The sequence below is a fragment of the Eulemur rufifrons genome, chromosome 7, assembly GCF_041146395.1.
Source record: "Eulemur rufifrons isolate Redbay chromosome 7, OSU_ERuf_1, whole genome shotgun sequence".
NCBI classification, from domain to species: domain Eukaryota; kingdom Metazoa; phylum Chordata; class Mammalia; order Primates; family Lemuridae; genus Eulemur; species Eulemur rufifrons.
In genome coordinates this window covers 148797460-148818155 of record NC_090989.1, presented here as the reverse complement: position 1 = coordinate 148818155, position 20696 = coordinate 148797460, and the positions used below count along the sequence as shown (strand labels likewise).

At 52.6% G+C, this 20696-nt stretch overlaps 2 protein-coding genes across 3 annotated transcripts; one reads left to right on the top strand and one right to left on the bottom strand.

The window, feature by feature from the left end:
* The first annotated feature begins 630 nt into the window (after window positions 1–630).
* On the top strand, window positions 631–3827 carry LOC138388109 (5-beta-cholestane-3-alpha,7-alpha-diol 12-alpha-hydroxylase-like). Its single transcript, XM_069475581.1, has one exon. The coding sequence runs from the start codon at window positions 757–759 to the stop codon at window positions 2257–2259; it is 1503 nt and encodes a 500-aa protein (XP_069331682.1). The 5' UTR covers window positions 631–756; the 3' UTR covers window positions 2260–3827.
* Window positions 3828–8616: 4789 nt separating this feature from the next.
* ACKR2 (atypical chemokine receptor 2) lies at window positions 8617–20172 on the bottom strand. 2 transcript variants are annotated; one of them, XM_069473499.1, is made up of 2 exons: window positions 20154–20172; window positions 8617–10081 (listed from the first exon to the last, which is right to left on the bottom strand). In XM_069473499.1, exon 2 carries the CDS (start codon window positions 10050–10052, stop codon window positions 8901–8903), a length of 1152 nt encoding a protein of 383 aa, XP_069329600.1. In that variant the 5' UTR covers window positions 10053–10081; window positions 20154–20172; the 3' UTR covers window positions 8617–8900. The 2 variants fall into 2 exon arrangements, with proteins under 2 accessions (XP_069329600.1, XP_069329599.1); XM_069473498.1 differs by lacking the exon at window positions 20154–20172 and adding an exon at window positions 19747–19795.
* Window positions 20173–20696: the final 524 nt, after the last annotated feature.

Genomic DNA, 20696 nt, shown 5'->3' with positions numbered 1-20696 from the left:
GGAAAGGATGCGGAGATAAACACAGGGTGTCAGGGGACCCGGGGAGAGGGCAGAGATATGAGAAAAGGCTTTAGGATATGAGCTGACATACACTGAGCACTCACTAACGTGAGCCAGGCACTGTTCTAAGTGTTTTTCGTGTATTCTCTCTCTTTGCCTCACAGCAGCACCTATAAGGCACTATTATTAACCCATTTCACAGACAGGGAATGGAGGCACAGTGAAGTTAAGTCACTTTACCAGGAGGGTCAACTAGGAACGGAAACTTTCGTGGAGTCTTTCCAAGATCAGGAAGGGGTGGACGTGAAACTCTGTAAGTGCTTGGTGCATTTCCACTGAATGAGCTGGCAAACGAATGAATGCATGAGTACATGAAGGTATGAATGGTCAGTAAGCCACAGGGGTAGGAGTGGGGTCGAGGTAGGCTTAGAGAGAAGGTCTAGAGCTGAGCTGGAAAAGGTACGAGCAAAATGTAATGCCGGTGAGCACCTGTGACCTTAGCTAGGGGCTTCTCTCTGAGCTTCCTCCTGGTCACCTCCTCCTGCCATGTGACCAGGATCTGCCAGGTATTAAGTTCAGGGGAGCAGTATTTTTCCAGACACGGTCTCACCAGGGTTATATACACAACTTGCAGCCACAGGGCAAGGTCCGGGTGTTCAGATCTTTCCACCCCTCATATATCAACGCCTCCCAAACCTCTTCTGGCACCCAGAGAACAGTGTGTCTGTCCGGAGCACAACCTGCAGGAGCACAGCCATGGTGCTCTGGAGTCTGGTGCCGGGAGCTCTGCTGGTGGTCATTGTGGTGTACCTGTGCCTGCCAGGGCTTCTCCGACAACGCGGGCCCCAGGAGCCCCCTCTGGACAAGGGCACAGTGCCCTGGCTGGGCCATGCCATGGCTCTCCGAAGGGATATGTTTGAATTCATGAAGCACATGTGGGCCAAGCACGGGGATGTGTTCACAGTGCAGCTAGGAGGCCAGTACTTCACCTTTGTCATGGACCCCCTCTCCTTTGGCCCCATCCTCAAGGATACACGAGGAAAACTAGACTTTTCAAAATATGCAGAAGAACTGGTGCTAAAGATATTTGGATACTCTGCACAGGGTGAGAAGAAACAGAATGTCCACTCAACCAGCACCAAGCATCTGATGGGGCATGACTTGGAGGATCTCAATAAGGTCGTGGTGGACACCCTGTCTCTGATAATGCTGGGGCCCAAAAGCCGAAGTCTGGATGCCAGTTGCTGGCATGAAGACAGCCTCTTTCACTTCTGCTATAACACCATGTTTAAGGCTGGCTACTTGAGCTTGTTTGGCTACACGAAGGACAAGGAGCAGGACCTGCTCCAGGCAGAGGAGTTATTTACCCGGTTCCTCAGGTTTGACCACCTTTTCCCCAGGTGTCTCTATTCCCTGCTGGGGCCCTGGGAGTGGCTAGAAATGGGCCGACTGCAGCGCTTCTTTCCCAAGATGCTCTCTATGAAACACAATCAGAAGGAGGGCGTAAGCAACTGGATATGCTCCCTACATCAGTTTCTGAGGGAGCAGGGAGTAGCCCCAGACTTGCAGGACAAGTTCAACTTTATGATGCTCTGGGCCTCCCAGGGGAACACAGGGCCTACGGCCTTCTGGGCCCTCTTGTTCCTCCTGAAGCACCCAGAAGCCATGCAGGCTGTGAGGGAGGAGGCCACCCAGGTCCTGGGTGGGGCGAGGCTGGAGGCTGGACAGTCCTTCCCCTTACAACCTAGAGCCCTGAGATGCACCCCGGTGCTGGACAGTGTGATGGAGGAGACTCTGCGGCTGAGGGCTGCACCCACCCTCTGCAGGGTGGTGTGTGAGGACTACATCCTGAAGATGGCCAGTGGGGAGGAGTACCTGATCCGCCGCGGAGACAGGATGGCCCTCTTTCCCTACATCTCAGTGCACATGGACCCTGACATCCACCCTGAGCCCACTGCCTTCAAGTACGATCGCTTCCTCAACCCTGATGGGAGCCGAAAAGTAGACTTCTACAAGGCAGGCAAGAAGATTCACCACTACACCATGCCTTGGGGCTCAGGCGTCTCCATCTGCCCTGGGAGGTTCTTTGCCCTCAGCGAGATGAAGCTCTTTGTCCTACTCATGGTGACATACTTTGACCTAGAGCTATTGGACCCTGACACACCTGTGCCCCCTATTAACCCGAAGCGTTGGGGCTTTGGTATCATGCACCCCAACCACGATGTGCGCTTCCGCTACCGCCTGCAGCCTGCAGAGTGAGCTCAACCAAGCCAGCACAAGGCGGGGCAGAGGGGCTCCTCCCTGGGGGCTCCCACCTCTTATCTTTCTTTGCAGCCCCAGACTCCCACCCTGACCCCTCTGGTTCTGTGGCATCTCCTACCTCTGTCCTGGTCATCCTCACTCTCTCATCCCCTACTCATCTCACAGGCTTGTCATTCTCTCCTTAAAACACTGTTTCTTATGGTGCATCCTGCGGAGCCCTCCTCTCGCAGGAAGTCCAGCGGAAGGGGAAATATGGGTGGGCCACTCCCTTTGGAAGATGGTGCCTGCCTTGAGAAGTCCTGCAGTAAAGAAACTGGTTCCCACCAGTAACGTGGCATCTTGCAAATCTTAGCCTCTACCTTCCCGCCCTGCTTTACTTTTTTTCTGCAACATTTATACCACATCCTATGAAATTCATGTTCTAGAACAGTGTCTTCCAATAGAAATACAAGGTAAGCTATGTGTGTCATTTTTAATTTTTTAGTAGATATATTTTTAAAAAGTAAAAAGAGAGATAAGTCATTTTTTGAACATATTTTACTTAACGCAGTAGATCCAAAATATGAACATGGGATCAATATAAAAAGCATTGGTGAGATATTTTTACATCGTTCTTTTGATCCTGTCTTCAGGATCTGGCCTGTGCGGCACCCTCACAGCACTTCTCAATGCAACTAGCCACATTCCTGGTGCTCAACAGCCCCTGCGGCCAGCAGCTGCCTGTTGGGTAGCTCAGGCAGAGAAACACTGCCTTTACAGTAGCAGTTCTTCAAGGTCACTCCTCAGTGCCCTGGCCTCCTCTATGCACCCCCACCTCGGGGTGGTCTCAACCCCCTGCTTGGTTTTCCATGATCCTTGCTGAGCTCAGAGCTTTCTCCTACCCCCAGGCCCCCAGGGGAGGCCCAAGACCTCTGACTCAGCTTGGCCCATGCAGAACTCAGCTTCTGTCCCCTGCCTCTTCCCGGAACCACTCCCTCCTCCTGACTTCCCTGCCTCTCTGCTCAGGACACTACCATCTAATCAGGCCCCAGTCCTGTCTCCTCGACCCCTGTGATGCCTCTGAAATGTGTCCCCTCCTCCCCACCCCTGCTGCCATTCCTATACCTGTGACCTCTGCATCTCTCTCCACACCAGGCCTGCCCGGCCCTCTGACTACCCTGCTGCCAGAGGCCTCTTTCCAAAGGCACCTCTGATTGTCACTCTTTTCCTTTCCTGGCTCCCCCTTGCCCTCACACACCTGACATTTAAGTTTTGCTACGGTTGGTCCCCAAATTTCTCAATCCAGTGCAATTTTACTTTGCCAAATTTCATTGCTTTTCCTCCAGTGCCAGCTACTCCCGGAAGCCTTCTTGAATTTCACCCCTCCCATCCTCTGGCCAGAATGGCCCCCATCCCCCTGGGCTCCCCCAGCACCATTTGTATCACAGCACATCCATTATGTGTCATTGTTTTCTGTGTCTGCTCCTTCCCCCTGCCCCAGGCTGCAGCCCACTAAGCAATGGTATTATATTCATTCATTTCTGACCTTCAGTTCCCTAAGTGGTCATTAAATTGTAGAAACCTGACTTCTAGTCTTGGCTAATTTACTTCCTGTCCTCAAATCTTTTCTTGCTCCTCCATGGCCTAAGGCTTCAGGCATATGAAATGGAGAATCCCCATTGTTGGGAAGGGGGAACAGGAGGGGAGAAGGCAGCTGGATGTAGGGAACTGTCCATGGAAAACTTACCAATGACCTCCCACACAGCCAGGCCCTGTGCCCAGCCCACTGAGGATGAGGGTAAGGGCACGGGGCCTTCACACACCTGATTGGCCCTGCCCAGACCTCGGTGCTGTGTCCCTTCCTTTTCCCCACCCCCAAAGGAATATGGACCAGGAGGCCGGCCTGTGGACGGGATGGGGTGGGGCTGAGGGCCTGAGTCCCCTGAGTCAGGACCAAAAGTTCTCAACTGGCAGTGACCATGCCCAGATCTCCGAGGAACTTCACGGGTCCTGAGGCCTGCTTGAGAGCCCCAGAGGGTGTGCTTGGCACCGAGGGAAGCCTCAGTGGGTGAAGGGGGAGGTGAACACAAGGGTACCACCCCACACTCAGGGATTTCCACCACAACAACAGGGCTCCCAGGAAGCAGTTGTTAGATCCGGTTCCCCTTGGCCCCAGGAACAGAGAGGCAGAGTCACTGAGGCTGCAAAAAGGCAAAGGAGTTTATTAGCTAGCCCCGGGCCAGGGTCCAAATTCCAGAGCACCAACGCAGTGGCCTCTCCAGGAACTAGGACCCCGCCCTGGGGTAAAGATTAGGCTTTTATACTTTACTGTATGCTAGTTTTCACACGACACGTTATTCTGCACACAACACGTTAGTCTGCACATGACATACTAGTCTGTACACGACACACTAGTCTGCACACGACACACTAGTCTGCACTTCATCCCCCTTCAGTTTATTTGTTCCTTTTGTTTAGAAGTGGCTGATCGCGTTGGCTTCAGGTTTGTTGACTCTAAGTTTCGGGCTTTTTGCACTGGCGCCAGTTGTAGTTAACATCATCCAGGGGAAGAGGAGGGTCTCCGACGGGGGAGGGGGGCTGTTGTTGCATACCTTCTAGTTTTTGGTTACAAGCGATACTGGGAACACACGCCCTGCACAAGCCGTTCATGCGCTGATCATGTCTTGCTCTTCTTATCTACTTAGTTGGTTGGAGGGCACCTGGATTCTCCAGCCCTTTATCAGAAAGCAACTTGCAGTTACCTCCCCGGGGCTTTGTTTTCCTTTACTTTAGTGAAGCCTGCCATGGCTCCACTTACGCTAAGCACCAAGCCAGCAAGCCATATATACAGAAGCAGAACTAGGCTTCTCACATCCAGGAAGCCTAGCCTATCATGGAGTTACCTTTGTTCTTATCTCTGTTTTTCATTCTGATTAACTATATTTATTAAACAACTAAAAGCAAGCATAGTCACAGAAGCGAATAGCATCAGTTAGAATCAAAGAGAGCACACATTTTCCTACTATCAATTCCTGTTCTTCACAGTGAGCACCCCCAGATTGGGGTGTGCAGGGACAGCCCAATGCCCACCTGCTGGCAGGGGAGGGGCCCCTGGCCCCTGTGGTTCTGCGCCCCCTGCATGAGGATGGCTGCAGACAGTCCTGGCAGAGGCCTGGAGGCAGCAGGAAGACTGCAACCGCCAAGGCCGCATCTCCTCACTGCCTGCCCTGACCCAGCAGATCTGTCCCTCCATGCCTCATTTATGCACCAAATGTTTTCTCCCTCTCACCTCGTTCCTCATCAGGACCTCAGGGGAAAGCCTACAAAATGTATTCTCTCTGAGGGTAGCTTATAGCAAAGCAAGATCAGGGATGACGCTCCAGTGGTGGGATTTCAGGCACCTGGGAACGAAAAGAGATTTTTTTTCGTAGGGAGTAACTGTTGCAGTCCTGCACTTCTCCCCGGGTCAGCCCTAGGGAAGAGTCCTCCACCTTGCTGCAGAGCCTCAGGGTCAGGGAAATCCTGGGGGCTTTCCTGAGACCCCTGGGAAAGGTTTGGGCAGTGCAGTCAGGAAGCCAGGCCTTGCCGGGCCTTTGGGAAGACAGTGAGCAGCGGAGGGACCACGGCCCAGGCCGAGAAGTGAGGTCAGGACGGAGCAGCCTCTGTGGGCCTGGGCTGTGAGGGCTGGCGAGCTGCAGTATAGGGCACCGGAGACAGTGACAGGGAACCAGGCACCTGCAGCTGGCCCTGCCTTTCTCTTTTGGGCATAGGCACTAGGTATCATACATCTGTCTTTTGCTAAAAGTACACACACTCACACACTCACACACACAGAAGGACACACAGGAAAGCACATACCCAGAGCCACTTGGACACAGTGACACATACACAGCCCTATATACTGTGTACAATCCACACAGCAACACAGACGCATGTGCACAGACTTCCCAGACAGATGGACACACAAGTGCACACACACACACACACACAGATCCACCAGTGCTGCTGTGACAAGCCCTGCCAGGTGTTCCTTACCTGGCATAACCTGCCCCATCCCATCTGGCACGGTCAGGGCCTCTGGGTACCTAGACCCTGGTGGGAGAGCCCCGGCTGTATCTCAGCAGCCAGGCTGGCTCATGACCAGAAGTCCCTTGTGGGGCAAGGTTTCAGGAGCTCTAAAATAGAACCCCTTCCTCCATGTCCTCAAACAAAGAGCGGCCCTCAGCTCTAGAGCGTCATTTCCCAGGGGAGTGAGGGAGCTCAGAGTCCTTCCTGCCAGTGGGGAAGCTGCGGCCTGGGGAAGAGAGAACTAAAGGCACCAGAGCTGGGAGAGATGGGGTTGGGAAAGACACAGTGAAAAACACCAGGGACAACTCAGGGGACACCAAGGGACAGCTGGGCTCATGACACATGCACTGTGACAAGGCCATCTTAAGCCCAGGGGGAGAGAAGAGAGACAGGGCAGAACACTGACTGCCTGCTCAGTTCTCTGTCCCTCAGCCATTGACACTCAGTGACGTCGCCCACGCTCTGAGCACTGGTTGTGACACAGGAGATGAAGATGGCGCACGTGGCGCAGTCTCTGCTCTCGTGGAGCTCACGTTCACTCAGCCGTCTGTCCTCTCCCCTCCATTCCACCCGCCTGCGTGGCGGGCTGTGCTTGGCTGTGCGGGACAGACGTGGTGAGACGTGGGCAGGTTGCGCCAGCTGGTCCTGTGAGGTGGGCAAGAGCAGTGAGCCCTTTAGGAGCTGGAGAGAAAGCCATGTCAGTGTGGGCTGGAGGCTCACTGGGGAAAGGTTTCCCAGGGGACCTGCTGGGCGGCAGGGAGGATGCCCTGCCCATTGGAGACATGAAGAGAAAAGCACCCAGGCAGGGAATGTCAGTCAGGAATCTTTAGGTTGCAAGTAACAAAGCAACATGCCCCCACACTGAGACGGAATTTATTGGTTCATGTAACTGCCGAGTCCAGGGCTGGGAAGACCTGCAGCCGTGCCTTGATTCTGAGGCTCAAGCACTGCCCTGAGGACCGGCTCACCCGCTGGCGCTGCCCCCTTCACCTTCTCAAGTTTGGGCTGATGAAGCAGCAGCTCCAGGTCTCACTTCCTCTCAGCTTCAGTTTCCTGCCTCTGTTCTAGCATGTTCTAGTGGCATTGCATCTCGCTGGCTCTGCCTGGATTGCGTGCCCACCCCCAGGAGAATCACTGTGGCCACGGGAACATAAGGCGGTAACTGGCTGGGTCCCGTGATCCACCCAACCTCCAGGAAAGCACAGGGCACAGCTACCCTGGAGTGGTTTCCCAGAGTATTGGGATTCAGTAGACAGGGGTGAGGGGATGCCTGGCTGGAAATGGTCCTACTTACAGGAGGGAGCCAGCAAGAACACAGGCACAGCAGGGAATGTGCAGGAAACAGCAAGGGCTGCCTGGTGTCAGGAAAGGAAAAGGGAGTGGAGGAGTATGAGGGCTGGAGGATGCATGGGATTCCACTTGCCAAAGGCCCAGCCTTGAAGTCCCAGGAAGGTTCTGGACTTGATTGCCCAAGCCTCAGGGAGACCTGAAGGCTCCTGAGATGGTGCTCACTGCCCCCCCCCCCACTGCCCCCCCCCCCCCCCACTGCCCCTGTTCCTGGGCTTAGGGGCAGGTGAGGAGGCCAGGGAGTGAGCTAAGCAGACAGAGGGGAAGGGCAGTTCAGGAAGAAGGCACAGCTGGAATCCCCCAGGGGGATGTGCCTGGAATGTTTGGGAAACAGCTCAGAAGCCAGGTCAGAAGTGCAGAGGGGGCCTGGGACTTGCACTTGTTAAATAAAACTTATGGGAGTCCATTGTTTTGGACTAAGCCTGCACTAGGACCCAGTGGAACACAGCAAACCAAAATGGGGTCACTCATATTACAGTTTCATGTCATCAAATTGGAACTAAGTTGCTATCTGATCTTTGAGAAATTGGGAGAGAAAGTTAACAGCCAAGTTCCTAAACAGGCCAGTTTAATGATTCCCCTCTGGTGTTTCATTTGGTTTCCTTTATAGCTTATCCTAGAGTTCAGAGGCAACCTCTGTTTTAATCCTTACAAAAAAGTAACCTGAAGAAACCTAATGTCAACCACTCTGTTGGGCCTTTCAGAGTGACCTTGAAATGACCAATCCACTTTTTGTTCTCTGTTTCTGCTTTCTTCAGCCCTTTTCTGTCTATAAAACCACCCCGTTCTGGACAGCTCTTTGGAACTCCTTCTGTCTTATGAAATGAATCTATTCCTGGTTCAACGAATCTATTGCCTGAGTCTACAATTGCAAATAAAGCCAATTGGTGAATAAAGCCGATTGAAACTAATTTTGTTATAATTTTGTGTTTGCACAGGCTGCTCTGAGAAAGGCGGCAGTGGAAGCCAAGAGTGATCCTGACACTCCTGGGTGCAGATTAGATAACAGGAGAGAAGAGAGAGGAAGTGCAGAGGCCAGCAGGGAAACCACTGAGGCAACCCAGGCAAGAGAGTGTGGTGTCTTGGAACCAAGTGACAAAAGTGGAGGAGAAGGCTGGAGTGAGCACATGCTGCTGACAGTTGGTAACCGAGAGCTGACGGAGGCCCTTGGAGAGCTTTGAGTGGAAGCCCAGGGCAGCAGGGTCCCATCCGCTCTCACCAGACTGGCGTGGGGTCACTCAGGCTTAATCATTCCCGATTGCCCCCTTGTTAGGGGGATTCTCAGCCTGCCTGTCCCCAAGGTCATTCATACCGGTCATCTCTTCCTGGGCCGTAAGCCTGCTGCTCTCAGAGCAGTCGGACTGCGAAGCCTGGGCCGTGCCAGGTGCCAGGTGCCGTCCGAGCACAGCGGCCAGGAAAGCCTTCAGGTACTGGCGGAAGCGGCGACTGGAGAAGGCGTACAGGATGGGAGTGAAGCAGCAGTGAAGGAAGGCGATGCTCTCTGTCACCTGCAGAGCATAGTCCAGGTGCTGGCTGACCTCACAGTTCCCGAAGACTTGCAGGTCCAGCAGTGAGTGCAGAAATAAGGTGAGGTTGTATGGGAACCACAGCACGAAGAAGGCCACCACCAGGGCTGCGGCTATTCTTAGAGCCCGGCCCTGGCCCGGGGGCCTCAGCCTGACCAGGACACAGCCAATGCGTGAGTAGAAGAAGGTCATGGCAAGCAGTGGAAGGAGAAACCCCAGGAGGTTCTGCTGAAAGCGGAGGAAGAACTTCCAAATGGTCCCGTGCCCGCCGAAGTCTGCGTAGCAGTTCCACACACCTCTGGGGTTTTCATGAGTCTGTACCAAGACCATGTCAGGGATGGAGACAGCCAGGGCCGTGGCCCACACTATGGCAGCAAGGACCAGGCTCTTGGCCCGGGTCCTCAGCCTGTGGTGGGGCTGAGCATGGACGATCTCCAGGTATTTGTCTAGGCTCATGCAGCTGATGAAAAAGATGCCGCTGTAAAAGTTAATGGTATAGAGGGTGCTCACCATCTTGCACAGGAAACTCCCAAAGACCCAGTGCCAGGCCACGGAGATGCCCCAGAAGGGCAGTGTCACCACAAACAGGAGGTTGGAGATGGCCAGGTTCAGCAGATAGACCTCAGCCATCCGCCTGCGGGGCACATAGCGAAGCAGGACCACGAGGAGAAGGAGGTTCCCGCCTAGGCCCAACACGAAGATCAGGCTGTAGAAGACTGGCAGGAAGACTTTGCCGAAGGACAGCACCGCATCCTTCCTGCAGAGCATGAAGGCCACGTCATCTAGGTAGTCATAGTCGTAGAGGAAGCTGCTGTTTTCTGAACTGGCATCCTCGGTGGTGAGTGGCAGCGGGGAGGCGGTGGCGGCCATGCCGGGAGGACGCAGCCAGTCTGGATGTTCTGCGGCGGTGGGGGTGCAAATAGGGTGAGACTCAGCGTCGCCTGCCTCTCTCCAAACCCACTCCTGCTACTGCCCCGGGATGTCCAATAGCCTCTCCAAAGCCACCGCAGTGCCTGCAGTCTGGCAAGTACAAGCACAAGCTCAGGGAGCCCCCTCCACCGCTTAATGGGGACGTCACCTTGGAGAAGTGACTGAACCTTTAGGTGCTCTCACAGTGTTCAATTCCTTCACTACAGTTTCACTTGTTTTCCTCTCTCATCACTTATAAAGCCTTACAATGTCTTTCAGATTCTTCTTGATTATTTAGGGATACCGATTCACCTGTTTATTTTACCTCCTGACTCTTCCTGATGTGTGTGGCCTATATTTTTTAAATGACAGCTTATCTTCAGCAGGGCCTGCTTATCTATAAATGTCCATGTGTCCACTCTGGCTTGAGTGTTCTTTTTACTTCTGTCAACTGTGGATTTCCCTTGCTTTCAATAATTTTTAAATATTTTATTTATAAATAGTTTTCAATAGTTATTTTCATTGATAAATATTTAATATTTTTAAAAGTTTCTATTTTATCCTGTATTCCCGCTTGTAGCAGAAAGGTGTGAGGGACTCAGAACCTACTAAACCTTTACATTCCTCAGTTTCCTCATCTTTAAAATGAGAATGATAGGCCAGGTGTGGTGGCTCATGCCTGTAATCCTAGCACTCTGGGAGGCCAAGGTGGGAGGATCACTTGAGGTCAGGAGTTTGAGACCAGCCTGACCAAGAGTGAGACTCTGTCTCTACTAAAAATAGAAAAAAAATTAGATTAGCCAGGTGTGGTGGTGCGTGCCTGTAGTCCCAGCTATTCGGGAGCCTGAAGCTGGAGGATCGGCTGAGCCCAGGAGTTTGAAGTTGCTGTGAGCTAGGCTGACGCCACAGGACTCTAGCCTGGGCGACAGAGTGAGACTCTGTCTGAAAAAAAAAAAAAAAAATGAATGAAAATATAATGAGAATGATAATAGTGCCTACTTCCTGAGGATCTTATGGTGCTTAAATGTGACAATCCATACAGAGCCCTTCGAGTTCTACAAAGAGTGCCTAGAACACAGCAGGCACTCAACAAGTGTTAGCTTAAATTACTGCTTTGCCCAGGACTGAGTCCATCGTCTCCCCACGAGCCCCTTCGTCTTTCCTGGGTCTGTCTAACTGCGTGGTGCCACCGAAGACCGAAACATGGGAGACACCCCGGATGCCTTTCCCATCCCCCTCACCAGCACCCTGTGCGTCTCCTCTATCGAATCCACCTACCTCCAAGTCCTAGTAAAGTACATACATGATGCTCTTGATAAAATCAAGACAAGTGAAACAGATAAAAAATAGACACTTTGAAGGAGTACAAACAGGTGAAAGGGAAGGCAGGGGAATGACAGGCACCAGATTCAAGGTGGCAGTTGGCTGGGCAGGAGCAGGCATGGGACGGAGGTGGCCATGAGGGGGACAAGTCACTGTCCGTGGTCAAGTTTCCTCGGGCAGTAGCTTCCCAGGATTTTATCGTATTATTAAAAATAATTTTTAAAAGAGAGCCTCACATAAACCAGTGACGTGAGTCTGTCATGAAGTAAGAATTATGCTCGATCCTGTGCTGTGTGTTCCAGAAGGGGGGAGAGGGAGACAGAGAGAGAGGAGGCAGGAGAGAGATCTCATGCTCAACACAGATGATTCATTCGTCCACTGGGATGGGGTCTGAGGAGAAGGACTGAGGGAGACAGAGAGCAACAGGGACCCAAGCAGGTGATCTCGCAGAGCCACAGAAGAGGGGCCTGTGGGCCGGTCGTCATAATGCGCCACAACTGAGAAATGCAATGAGCTCTGCCCTACACCCCTGCATTTTATTTTTTAATCTTTGATTCAAGTGAGCTTGAACGTTTTAATATGTTCAATGCCTGTTTGTATTTCTTCTGTGAATTAGTTATTGTTTCCATGGGTGTGGTTCTCATTTCATACGATGTCAGATGTGATAAGGATTTTAGCTTTTTTCATATATATTGCAAACATTTTCTCCAGTCCTTTCTTTTTTTTTTTTTTTTGAGACAGAGTCTCACTCTGTTGCCCGGGCTAGAGTGCGGTGGCATTAGCTCAGCTCACAGCAACCTCAAACTCCTGGGCTCAAGCAATCCTCCTGCCTCAGCCTCCTGAGTAACTGGGACTACAGGCATGCGCCACCATGCCCGGCTAATTTTTTCTATATAGTTTTAGTTTTCCATCTAATTTCTTTCTATTTTTTTTAGTAGAGACGGGGGTCTCGCTCTTGCTCAGGCTGGTCTTGAACTCCTGAGCTCAAACAATCCTCCCACCTCGGCCTCCCAGAGTGCTAGGATTACAGGCATGAGCCACCGCGCCCGGCCTCCAGTCCTTTCTACTAAAAGATATTTTCCCTTTTTTCTAGGTAGAATTTTGACAGAAATGTGAGTCAGGGCCTCAGATGACCCATTTAGTACCCGTGATACTGTGACCTCTCAGCTGATGGAAACGCCCAGTGCCACTGAGGCAGAGGCTCTCCTGGGGGGCCTGAAGTCCTCCCACTCCATGAGCGTCTGCCCCACCCTTGGGCTCCTATCCAATGGCATCTGGACCAGATGTTGGGAAAATCACACAGGCGCCCACCCCGGGAGCTCAGCCTGGGCAGCTCTATCTGGGGCCTGGCCTCAGGAACTTTGCCTGGTGCCTTCCTTTGCTGGTCCTCCAGTCCCCTCCTGTGCATCTGGGGCCTCCCAGCCCTGCTCCTCTCCCTTCCTGGGCAGCAGCAAGGACAGCCCAGCACATGGCTGGTGTCGGGAGTCTGAGAGCAGCTGGCAGACTGGCAGAGGGCTGAGGACTGCTCTTCTGCACCTGAGAGTTGACAAGGATTAAACACCAGCTCTTCTGACCTGCCGGAGCTGACCTTGATCTTGACCAGATTTCTCAAAGTCCCTGACTTTTGCTCTGGCAAGCAACCGAGTCTGACGAACGCTTAAATCGAAGGCAAAAATCAGGATCAGCAGGCCCTGGGCTGGTCCAGACCACCTCTGACGTTTTTTCTCCACCTGGGGCACTGTCTCCTTCCCGCTCTGGGAATTCAGTGTTCTTTCACTCTGGGAATCCCGCCAGGTCCTCCTGGCCTCTGAACAACCATCCCCTCCTACTGCTTTCATCAGTGATACCCACAACGGTGACAAAGGCCACCAGCGCTCCTATATGCACATTTACAGTTGACCAGGCCCCTCCATACCCACTGCGGTAGTCCTGTAAGGCCAGCCAGGAAGGAACCGTGAGCCCCATTTAACCCAGGAGCAAAGCAACTTTTCCAGGATCACGTAGGAAGTCACTGGCCAAGCTGCATCTGAAACTCAGGTCTTCAGACTCCAGGCACATGGTGCCTCGTCCCTGGTCCCGTCTCATCCTCAGTCTGTGTTCTGCCCTACCCAGCAGTTACCAAACGGAGTCACTGAGAAGGGTGTCACTGCGACTTGCCCTCTGGCTGGTCTAGCTGCTGTGGCTCCCACCATCGATGCTCCAAGGCTTTGCTGAGTCTCCTGTGAGATGCAGCCTCCCTGTGGTGGGCAGAATAATGGCCCCCCAAACAGATCCACATCCTAACCCCCAATCCTGTGAGTATGTTACCTTAGGTATCAAAAGGGACTTCACAGGCCAGATGCGGTGGCCCACGCCTGTAATCCTTGCACTATGGGAGATCAAGGTGGGAGGATTGCTTGAGCGCAGGAGTTCGAGACCAGCCTGAGTAAGAGCGAGACCCCCTATCTCTAGTAAAAATAAAAAAAAAAATTAGCTGGGTGTTGTGTTACACACCTGTAGTCCCAGCTACTTGGGAGGCTGAGGCAGAAGGATGTCTTGAGCTCAGGAGTTCAAGGTTGCTGTGAGTTACGATGATGCCATTGTACTCTATGCAGGGCTACAGAGCGAGACTGTCTCAAAAAAAGAGAGAGAGAGAGAGACTTCACAGATGTGCTTAAATTAAGGGTCTTCAGATGAGGAGATTTGTCTTGGATTTTTCAGGTGGGCCCAATGTAATCCCAGGGGTCCTCTTAAGAGGGTGGCGGGAGTGTCGGAGTCGGAGAAGGAGCTGTGACAATGGAAGCAGAGGTCAGAGAGATGTGGCCACAAGGCAGCAAGTGCAGGCAGCCTCTAGAAGCTAGGAGGGCCTGGGAACAGATTCTCCCCCAGGCCTTTAGGAGGAATGACCCATTTTAGACTTATCATCTAGAACAGTAAGATAAGAAATGTGCATTGTTTGAAGCCATTAAATTTGTGGTGAATGTTAAGGCTGCAATAGGAAGTTCATACACTCCCGTGACCCTTTGTGCCCCCAAAACCTCAGCCCGAAGGAGGGAGAGTCATGCTGGCTACCTCCTTCCACTTACAGGTGGGGAAACGGACACTCAAAGAAGAGAACAACTTGTACAACGCCCACAGTTAGTAGAATTCCTGGCTGCCCTTCAGGTCTCTGTCTAGCCCACCCCTGACTGCCCTCTGCCTAGCCCCATTCTGTTTTTCCTTTTTTGTTTTCACTTTTCCTTATTGCCTGAATTCATTTGGCCCATCCAGCAACATGTTGAGAGAAATGAATGGAGTGTCAGTCTTTCACATCTTCGTGTAAATTAGCAGGTAGTCAGGCAACCCTGGATGAGGCTCTGCCTGGAAGCTTTGGGCAGTTCAGAGAACTGCATAGGGGCTAGAGAGGGAGGCTTCAAGAAAGAGGGCCAGCAGGGGAAGGGGCAGCTGAGCCTCCCCTACAATGAAGCCAAGGGCACAGAGGCAAGACCCAACTTGTCTCTGAGGCAGTAACATTATCCTTCGGCAACTTCCTGAGACTGCCGGCCTAGGCTGGGCTAGCCCGGCCACAGTTTGACTTTGCAAGAAACTCTGACTACAAAGTAATGTCTCCTCCTGGGGACGCAGGGCTCCCCAGGTCTCTCAGAGAAGTTGCAGTGGAGGTGACAAGAGGGAGGATATTGCTACACCCATCTAGAGGAGAAAGCAGCCACGTCAGCCGAGCTCCTATGAGCTGAACACTCATATGTAATTTTCTCATTTCATCTTCACCGTAGTCCTGGGGAGCAATACTATCATGATCCCCATTTTCCAGATGAGGAAACAGGCCTGGAGAGGTGAAGCCCCATTGTCCACAGCCTCAGATTAGCAAATGATGGTCCCAGGCTTGGATGGTCCTAGGAACACACGTTGAACTGGTGCCCCTTCCCCAGTTCCCCCTTTCAAAGTGGACCAAACTTGAATTTGAAGGATGAGGCTCCAATGGTGGGACTTCTGGCCTGAGCAACTAGTGGCAGAGAAGATTCAAAGCCAGTGGCGTGCTGGTGCCAGCCCCTGCAGGCTGGGAGAGTCACTTGTGTGGCATCTTGGAGGTATTAGACAAATGATCATGGAATTAACCAACTCTACATCCAGTGATGTTAAGTTGGAAGCTTGAAATTGGGAATATTTACACCATGGAAAATGCTATAAATCAAGGCTTTCCTCTCTCTCCTGTGCCATCCTACCTCCCCGGTGCCCCAGCCCAGAGCTGGTGTTAAACCTTTGCCAGCCCAGCCTGAGCAGGCCCCCAAGGAGCCTGAGCAAATCCTGCCCTACTCACTGTCTCCTCTTTTTGTCTCCCAGCATCCTCCCTCTTCCACCTGACACACCATTTCTATGGCTGCTCTCCCCGCAGCCCAGGCCCCTTAAGGGCAGGGCCAAGCGTGGGTGTCCCCAGGTTCCCATAACAGGCCCCTGCTGCCTGTCCTGTTCACAGAACAGCTGATAATATGGGCAAGCTAATCAAACAAACAAGACAAAGGTGACCTCCTGAGGCCACCCTAGCTTTGGCATTTGTATTGCAAGGACACCGTTTGACATCACTTCTAGAGGAAAATAGTTTTACTGGCTTCTTTAGAATTTTGAAATCATATCCTTCTTAAAAATGCAAACTAAATCCTCCCTCCCAGAAGCCTGCCCGGGCTGCTGGCCTGGTGAAATCCCTGCCACAGCCCTCCAAGTACTCACAGAAGGTCCCTGCTCAGCCTTGGTGTCCACCTCCTGGAAGTAGAGCCACCTTTTGGAGATCACCTGCCTCCCCTGCAGCTGTGCTCCCAGGGCTGGCCGGCACAGTGCTGGCATCTGAGAGGCATTCAACAAGTGATGGTGGAATAAATCAGCAAGTCCTCTCTCCCTTCCTTCTCCTCTCTCCTCATGTTTCCCTTTTCTGGTTTCCACCTCCTCTCCAGTGCCCTGGACACAGCTGAGCCAAGACCCTCCTTCTCTGAGTTGTTTCCTCAGCCTGGGCCAGCTCTGCCCCAGGAGCCTTGGGAACCCGTGACCAAGGAGCGTGAGCAACCCAGAGCCCCACTGTTTCCACTTGAACCGTTTCCAAGTGCCGCCTCCAGTTGGTGCAGCCTCCCCCGACCTGTGTCATGGGCAGTGGCCTCGTGCCCCCCAACCCCTCCCTCAAGATGTTCCCCTGGCTGCTTTTGGGAGGACTGGGATGTGCCCTGGCTCAGCTTGGGATGCCCCCCTCTGGCTCTCTGCTCAGAACGGGGACAGTTCCGTCCTGTGTTCCTGGTCCAGCTGTGGCTGGAAAAGTTGAGGCAGGAGTCACGAAGTGATTCATACTCTGACCACAGTTTCCAGCTTGGAACACCCTCTGGCCTTGGAAGAGGTACATGACAGGAAGGTCAGGCACAGGTGGCAGAAAATCTGCCTTTGGGAATCTGGTCACAGTGTTGGGATCTCTTTACTGTCTTCCCCTTGGGCTTGGGGAAAACATCAGATATTAAACTGTAACTGCATAAATAACAATAACAACAATACCCAACACATGTAGCACTTACTGTGGGCCAGGCTCTGCTCTTGTGGGTGAATTCATGTCCTCCTTGCAATAATACTAGGAGGCAAGTAGCATTATTACCTCTATTTTAACATATGAGGAGGCTGAGACACAGAAGGGCTAAGGAACTTGCCCAAGGTCACACAGCCAATAAATAGCTGAGGTAGGATTTGAACCCAGGCCCACAGTCCAGGCTAGCTCATTAAAAGACAGCGACAAGGAATGGGATGAGAGATGGAGAGGGAACAGGAGACCAAGCTGCCACTGCTTAGGACACCAGAATGGAAGGCTGTTTAGAAGGCCGATGGCACACGAATGGACAAGGACGTGAGAGCCACACATGGGAGACGCGAGGAGAGAAGTCTAGTGCCTCGAGAATGGCACACTAGGGAGAGGAACTGGGGAATGACAGCTCAGGGGTCGAGCTGCGTCTCCACGTCACTAGTCAGTTTGGGGTATACTTGGGCTTAAACCTTCCGGCCTGTGAGCCCCAAGACAAAGGCACTGCTCCCATCTGGAGCCCTCGACTTCCATGAGTCAGTTTCCTCATCCATAAAATACGTAGTATTTATAGTGAAGGACTTTGTGAGGATTCAAGCTTGTGCAATCATAATAACACCGCTACGGAGCCCCACCCACGTGCCAGGCCCTGGGGCAAGGGCTCTGATATAGTAACTTATTTCATCCTCACATTTATCACATAGAAGTAAATACTATTATCAGCCCTGTCTTAGAGCTGAGGACACGAAGGCACAAAGAGGTTAGGGAACTGGCCCAAGGTCACGGAGCAATTGAGAAGCGCAGCTGGTATCTGAAACCCAGGGTCCACGCTGTAAATGCTAGGTCACACCACGTCTCAAAGGAAGTCACAGACAGGCTGAGGCCCCCTCTCCTGAGCTTTATATGTAATAATGTACTGACTGCTCACAATAACCTTATAAGACACGCCCCATACTACAGATGAGAAACTGAGACACAGAGAGGGAGAGTAATGTGCCCAAGGACACACAGCAAGTATTCAACAGGTTTGAAAATTGAGTCCCTGCAGTTGGCTCCAGAACTGGAGCCTCAAACCACACACAGGAGTTCTGCCCGTGTGAGCCCCTTCCTCAGACTCACAGGATGAACAGCTGCCCTCAGAGTGGTCTGCTATGGGAAGCATCATATTTGGTTTAATTGTGATTTGTAAAACACAATGAAAGTAATAGCGACCATCCTGACGCTTACACAGGGCCCTCTGTACTTCCCGAGGCTCCTTTATATCCCAGTGCCTGCTGGGTGTTCCTGGCTCCCTTGTGAAGGGGCCAGCAGGTTTGCCCCACTGGTTTCACAGGAAACCCAGGGCCACACCCCAGCCAGGCAGAGCTGGCCCTAGAGCCCTGGCCTCTAATTCCAGACCATTACACACTCTCTCTCTCCTTAATTTTTAATGTGTTATTTCTCCTGATTACAAAAATCATATATATTCAATGCAAAATGTGGAAGTACAGGAGAAAAATAGAAAAGAGGCAAAGAGCTCCCCTGTGATCCTACCCCCACAGAAATAACCCGAGGGGACATTTTAGTGTACCTTGTTTGTCTGCTTCTCTGCACCAACCCTCATGGATCTGTGGAACCACAAAGTCTAGCTGAGAGGGAGTGGCCTTGTGCAGTCCCCAGCAGGGCAGGGTTCCCCTTGCAGCCTCCTGCTGGACACAGCCAACTCTTGATCCTGGGATCCGTGAGGTTGGCCTGCTCCCCACGCTCCCAGGGACCCCACATTATTCAATGTTTCCTGGCTCTTGTCAGGAAACAGGGATGTTTGTGACATTGATAAAATCATAACAGCAACCCCTCCTCCAAAAAATTATTTCATTTAATAAAAAGAAGCACGTGTAGAGCCCAACCCTTCAAGGAGCTGCTGCTTCAGGAAAAGGTGTGATTTTCATGTTTTCCCTCAATTATTTTTTGATTTTTTGTTTTTGCCTTCCTCATTGTTGCCTGAAATGTCCTCACAAGAGCTCCTTGCATTTGATTTCGGCATGAAACACCCCACCACCCCAGGAAGGGTGGCACGCTAGTGTGATAAAGAATAGACAGAATACAAATCAATCCACTTCTTAATGGCTGTGTAACCCTGGGCTAATTATTTAACCTCTCTGAGCCTTAGATTTCTCACCCATAATATGCCTCCCTCATGGGGTTTTCATAATAAACTGAGTGTCTGGCATGTAACTATTGGTTCCCTTCCAGGCCCTAAAACAAATAAACTCATTGATTCAGTGACACTTGACTCAGGCTGGGAAACATGGGAGGGGATCTGGGGACTGTTTGGATCCGAAAGTGTTTGGGGCAGAAGGAGGAGGCTGGGAATTTGGGGAGTAATGAATGAGGACGGGGGCCCTGGGGACGGGGTGGACGCCTACAAAAGGAGACCAGAGCCAGGGAACCTTGGCCCTGGGAGGGAGGCCCTTAAAGACCATCGCATCTGCCCCCTTATCTTACTGCGGGGGACACAGGGGCACAGAGAGGGAAGGGAATGCCTGAGGCCACCCAGCCAGGTCTGAGAACCAACTCTCAGGGATGTTCAGAATCCAAAAAGCCGATTCTCAGAGCCGGGGTCGAGGAGGGAAAGAGGCCAGCAGCCCCCCTCGCCCCCAGGAGCCGGAGGCAGTTGCTTCACCAGTTGCCCTGGCAGGAAAGCTCCACACTGACCCCTCTTAGCGCCACCCTCTTCCCAGCACCTGTGCCACTGCCCAAGCCACTGGGTCCAGTGTCTCCCTGTGGGCCGTGACAGGCCCATGCTACCCTGAGTGTGCCATAACCTACCAGGGCCAGACCGACTTGTCTGGGAGGGTCCACCCAAGCCTGGGAGCAGAGCAGCCTCGCGAGGCCTCTTCCTCGGGGAAGTGCAGAGGGAGCGTGACTCTTCTCCGTGGGCACTTCCTCTCTCTGGACAGCAGCCTGCACGTCTCCTGCTTTAAGGCTGGGACAAAAAGCAGCCCTTTCCCTGCCCCAGCCCTCATCTAAGCCGCACAGCCACGAGCTGTTTCCCTTACTGACAAATGAGTCAAGCTGAAATGACCCCCCACCCCATGAAGGAGCAACCCCCAAGGACAGTCTAATTATTTTGAAACCACGTGTCCCCAGCCACCCGTCTCTGGAACAATTCCCCATCAGCTGGGGCCAAGGCCATTAACAGCTGATTCCGGACTTCCAGGCCTTAGCTTGCTTACCCTGTCTACCTGGGCAGCCTTCCCAGCACCGCCTGTAGAGATCCTGCCTCCGGCTCCATTCATCCCGGACTCCTTCCTAGCAGGGTGTCGCCCCATCTCCCCCCAACCCTAAACTCCACCCACAGTCTCCTTTTCTGGCCATAACTCCCTCCAAGAAGTGTTGTGTCTGCTACACCCACAGTGTGTCAGCACTATTCTCATCTCCTGACTTTCCAAACCATCTTCCCTCTCTCCCTCTCTCCACACCCTCCCATCACAGCATGTATCTCTGGAGCTAGCTGCCTGTTTAGCTGTCTGCTTCCCCACCTGGTCAGGAGGCTCCAGGGCAAGGAGCACACCCGACCTACCAGTGCGAGCCCAGGGCCAGGCAAGAGCAGAGACTGACTGACTGACTGAATGTGTGTATGTGACGCACTGCCTGCCAGGTGCTCAGCAGTAAGCGTCCCTGTCCCCAGATCAGCACCTGTGGTCCAGGATCAGCATCTCAGCCACCTTCACTTCGAGCCCTACTGCCCGTTTGACACACAGCAGGTGCCTGGTGAA

What these genes read in the sequence shown, in the direction of transcription:
- LOC138388109 (XM_069475581.1), top strand. Translation starts at nt 757, where the DNA reads ATGGTGCTCTGGAGTCTGGTGCCGGGAGCTCTGCTGGTGGTCATTGTG.
- ACKR2 (XM_069473499.1), bottom strand. Translation starts at nt 10,052, where the DNA reads ATGGCCGCCACCGCCTCCCCGCTGCCACTCACCACCGAGGATGCCAGT.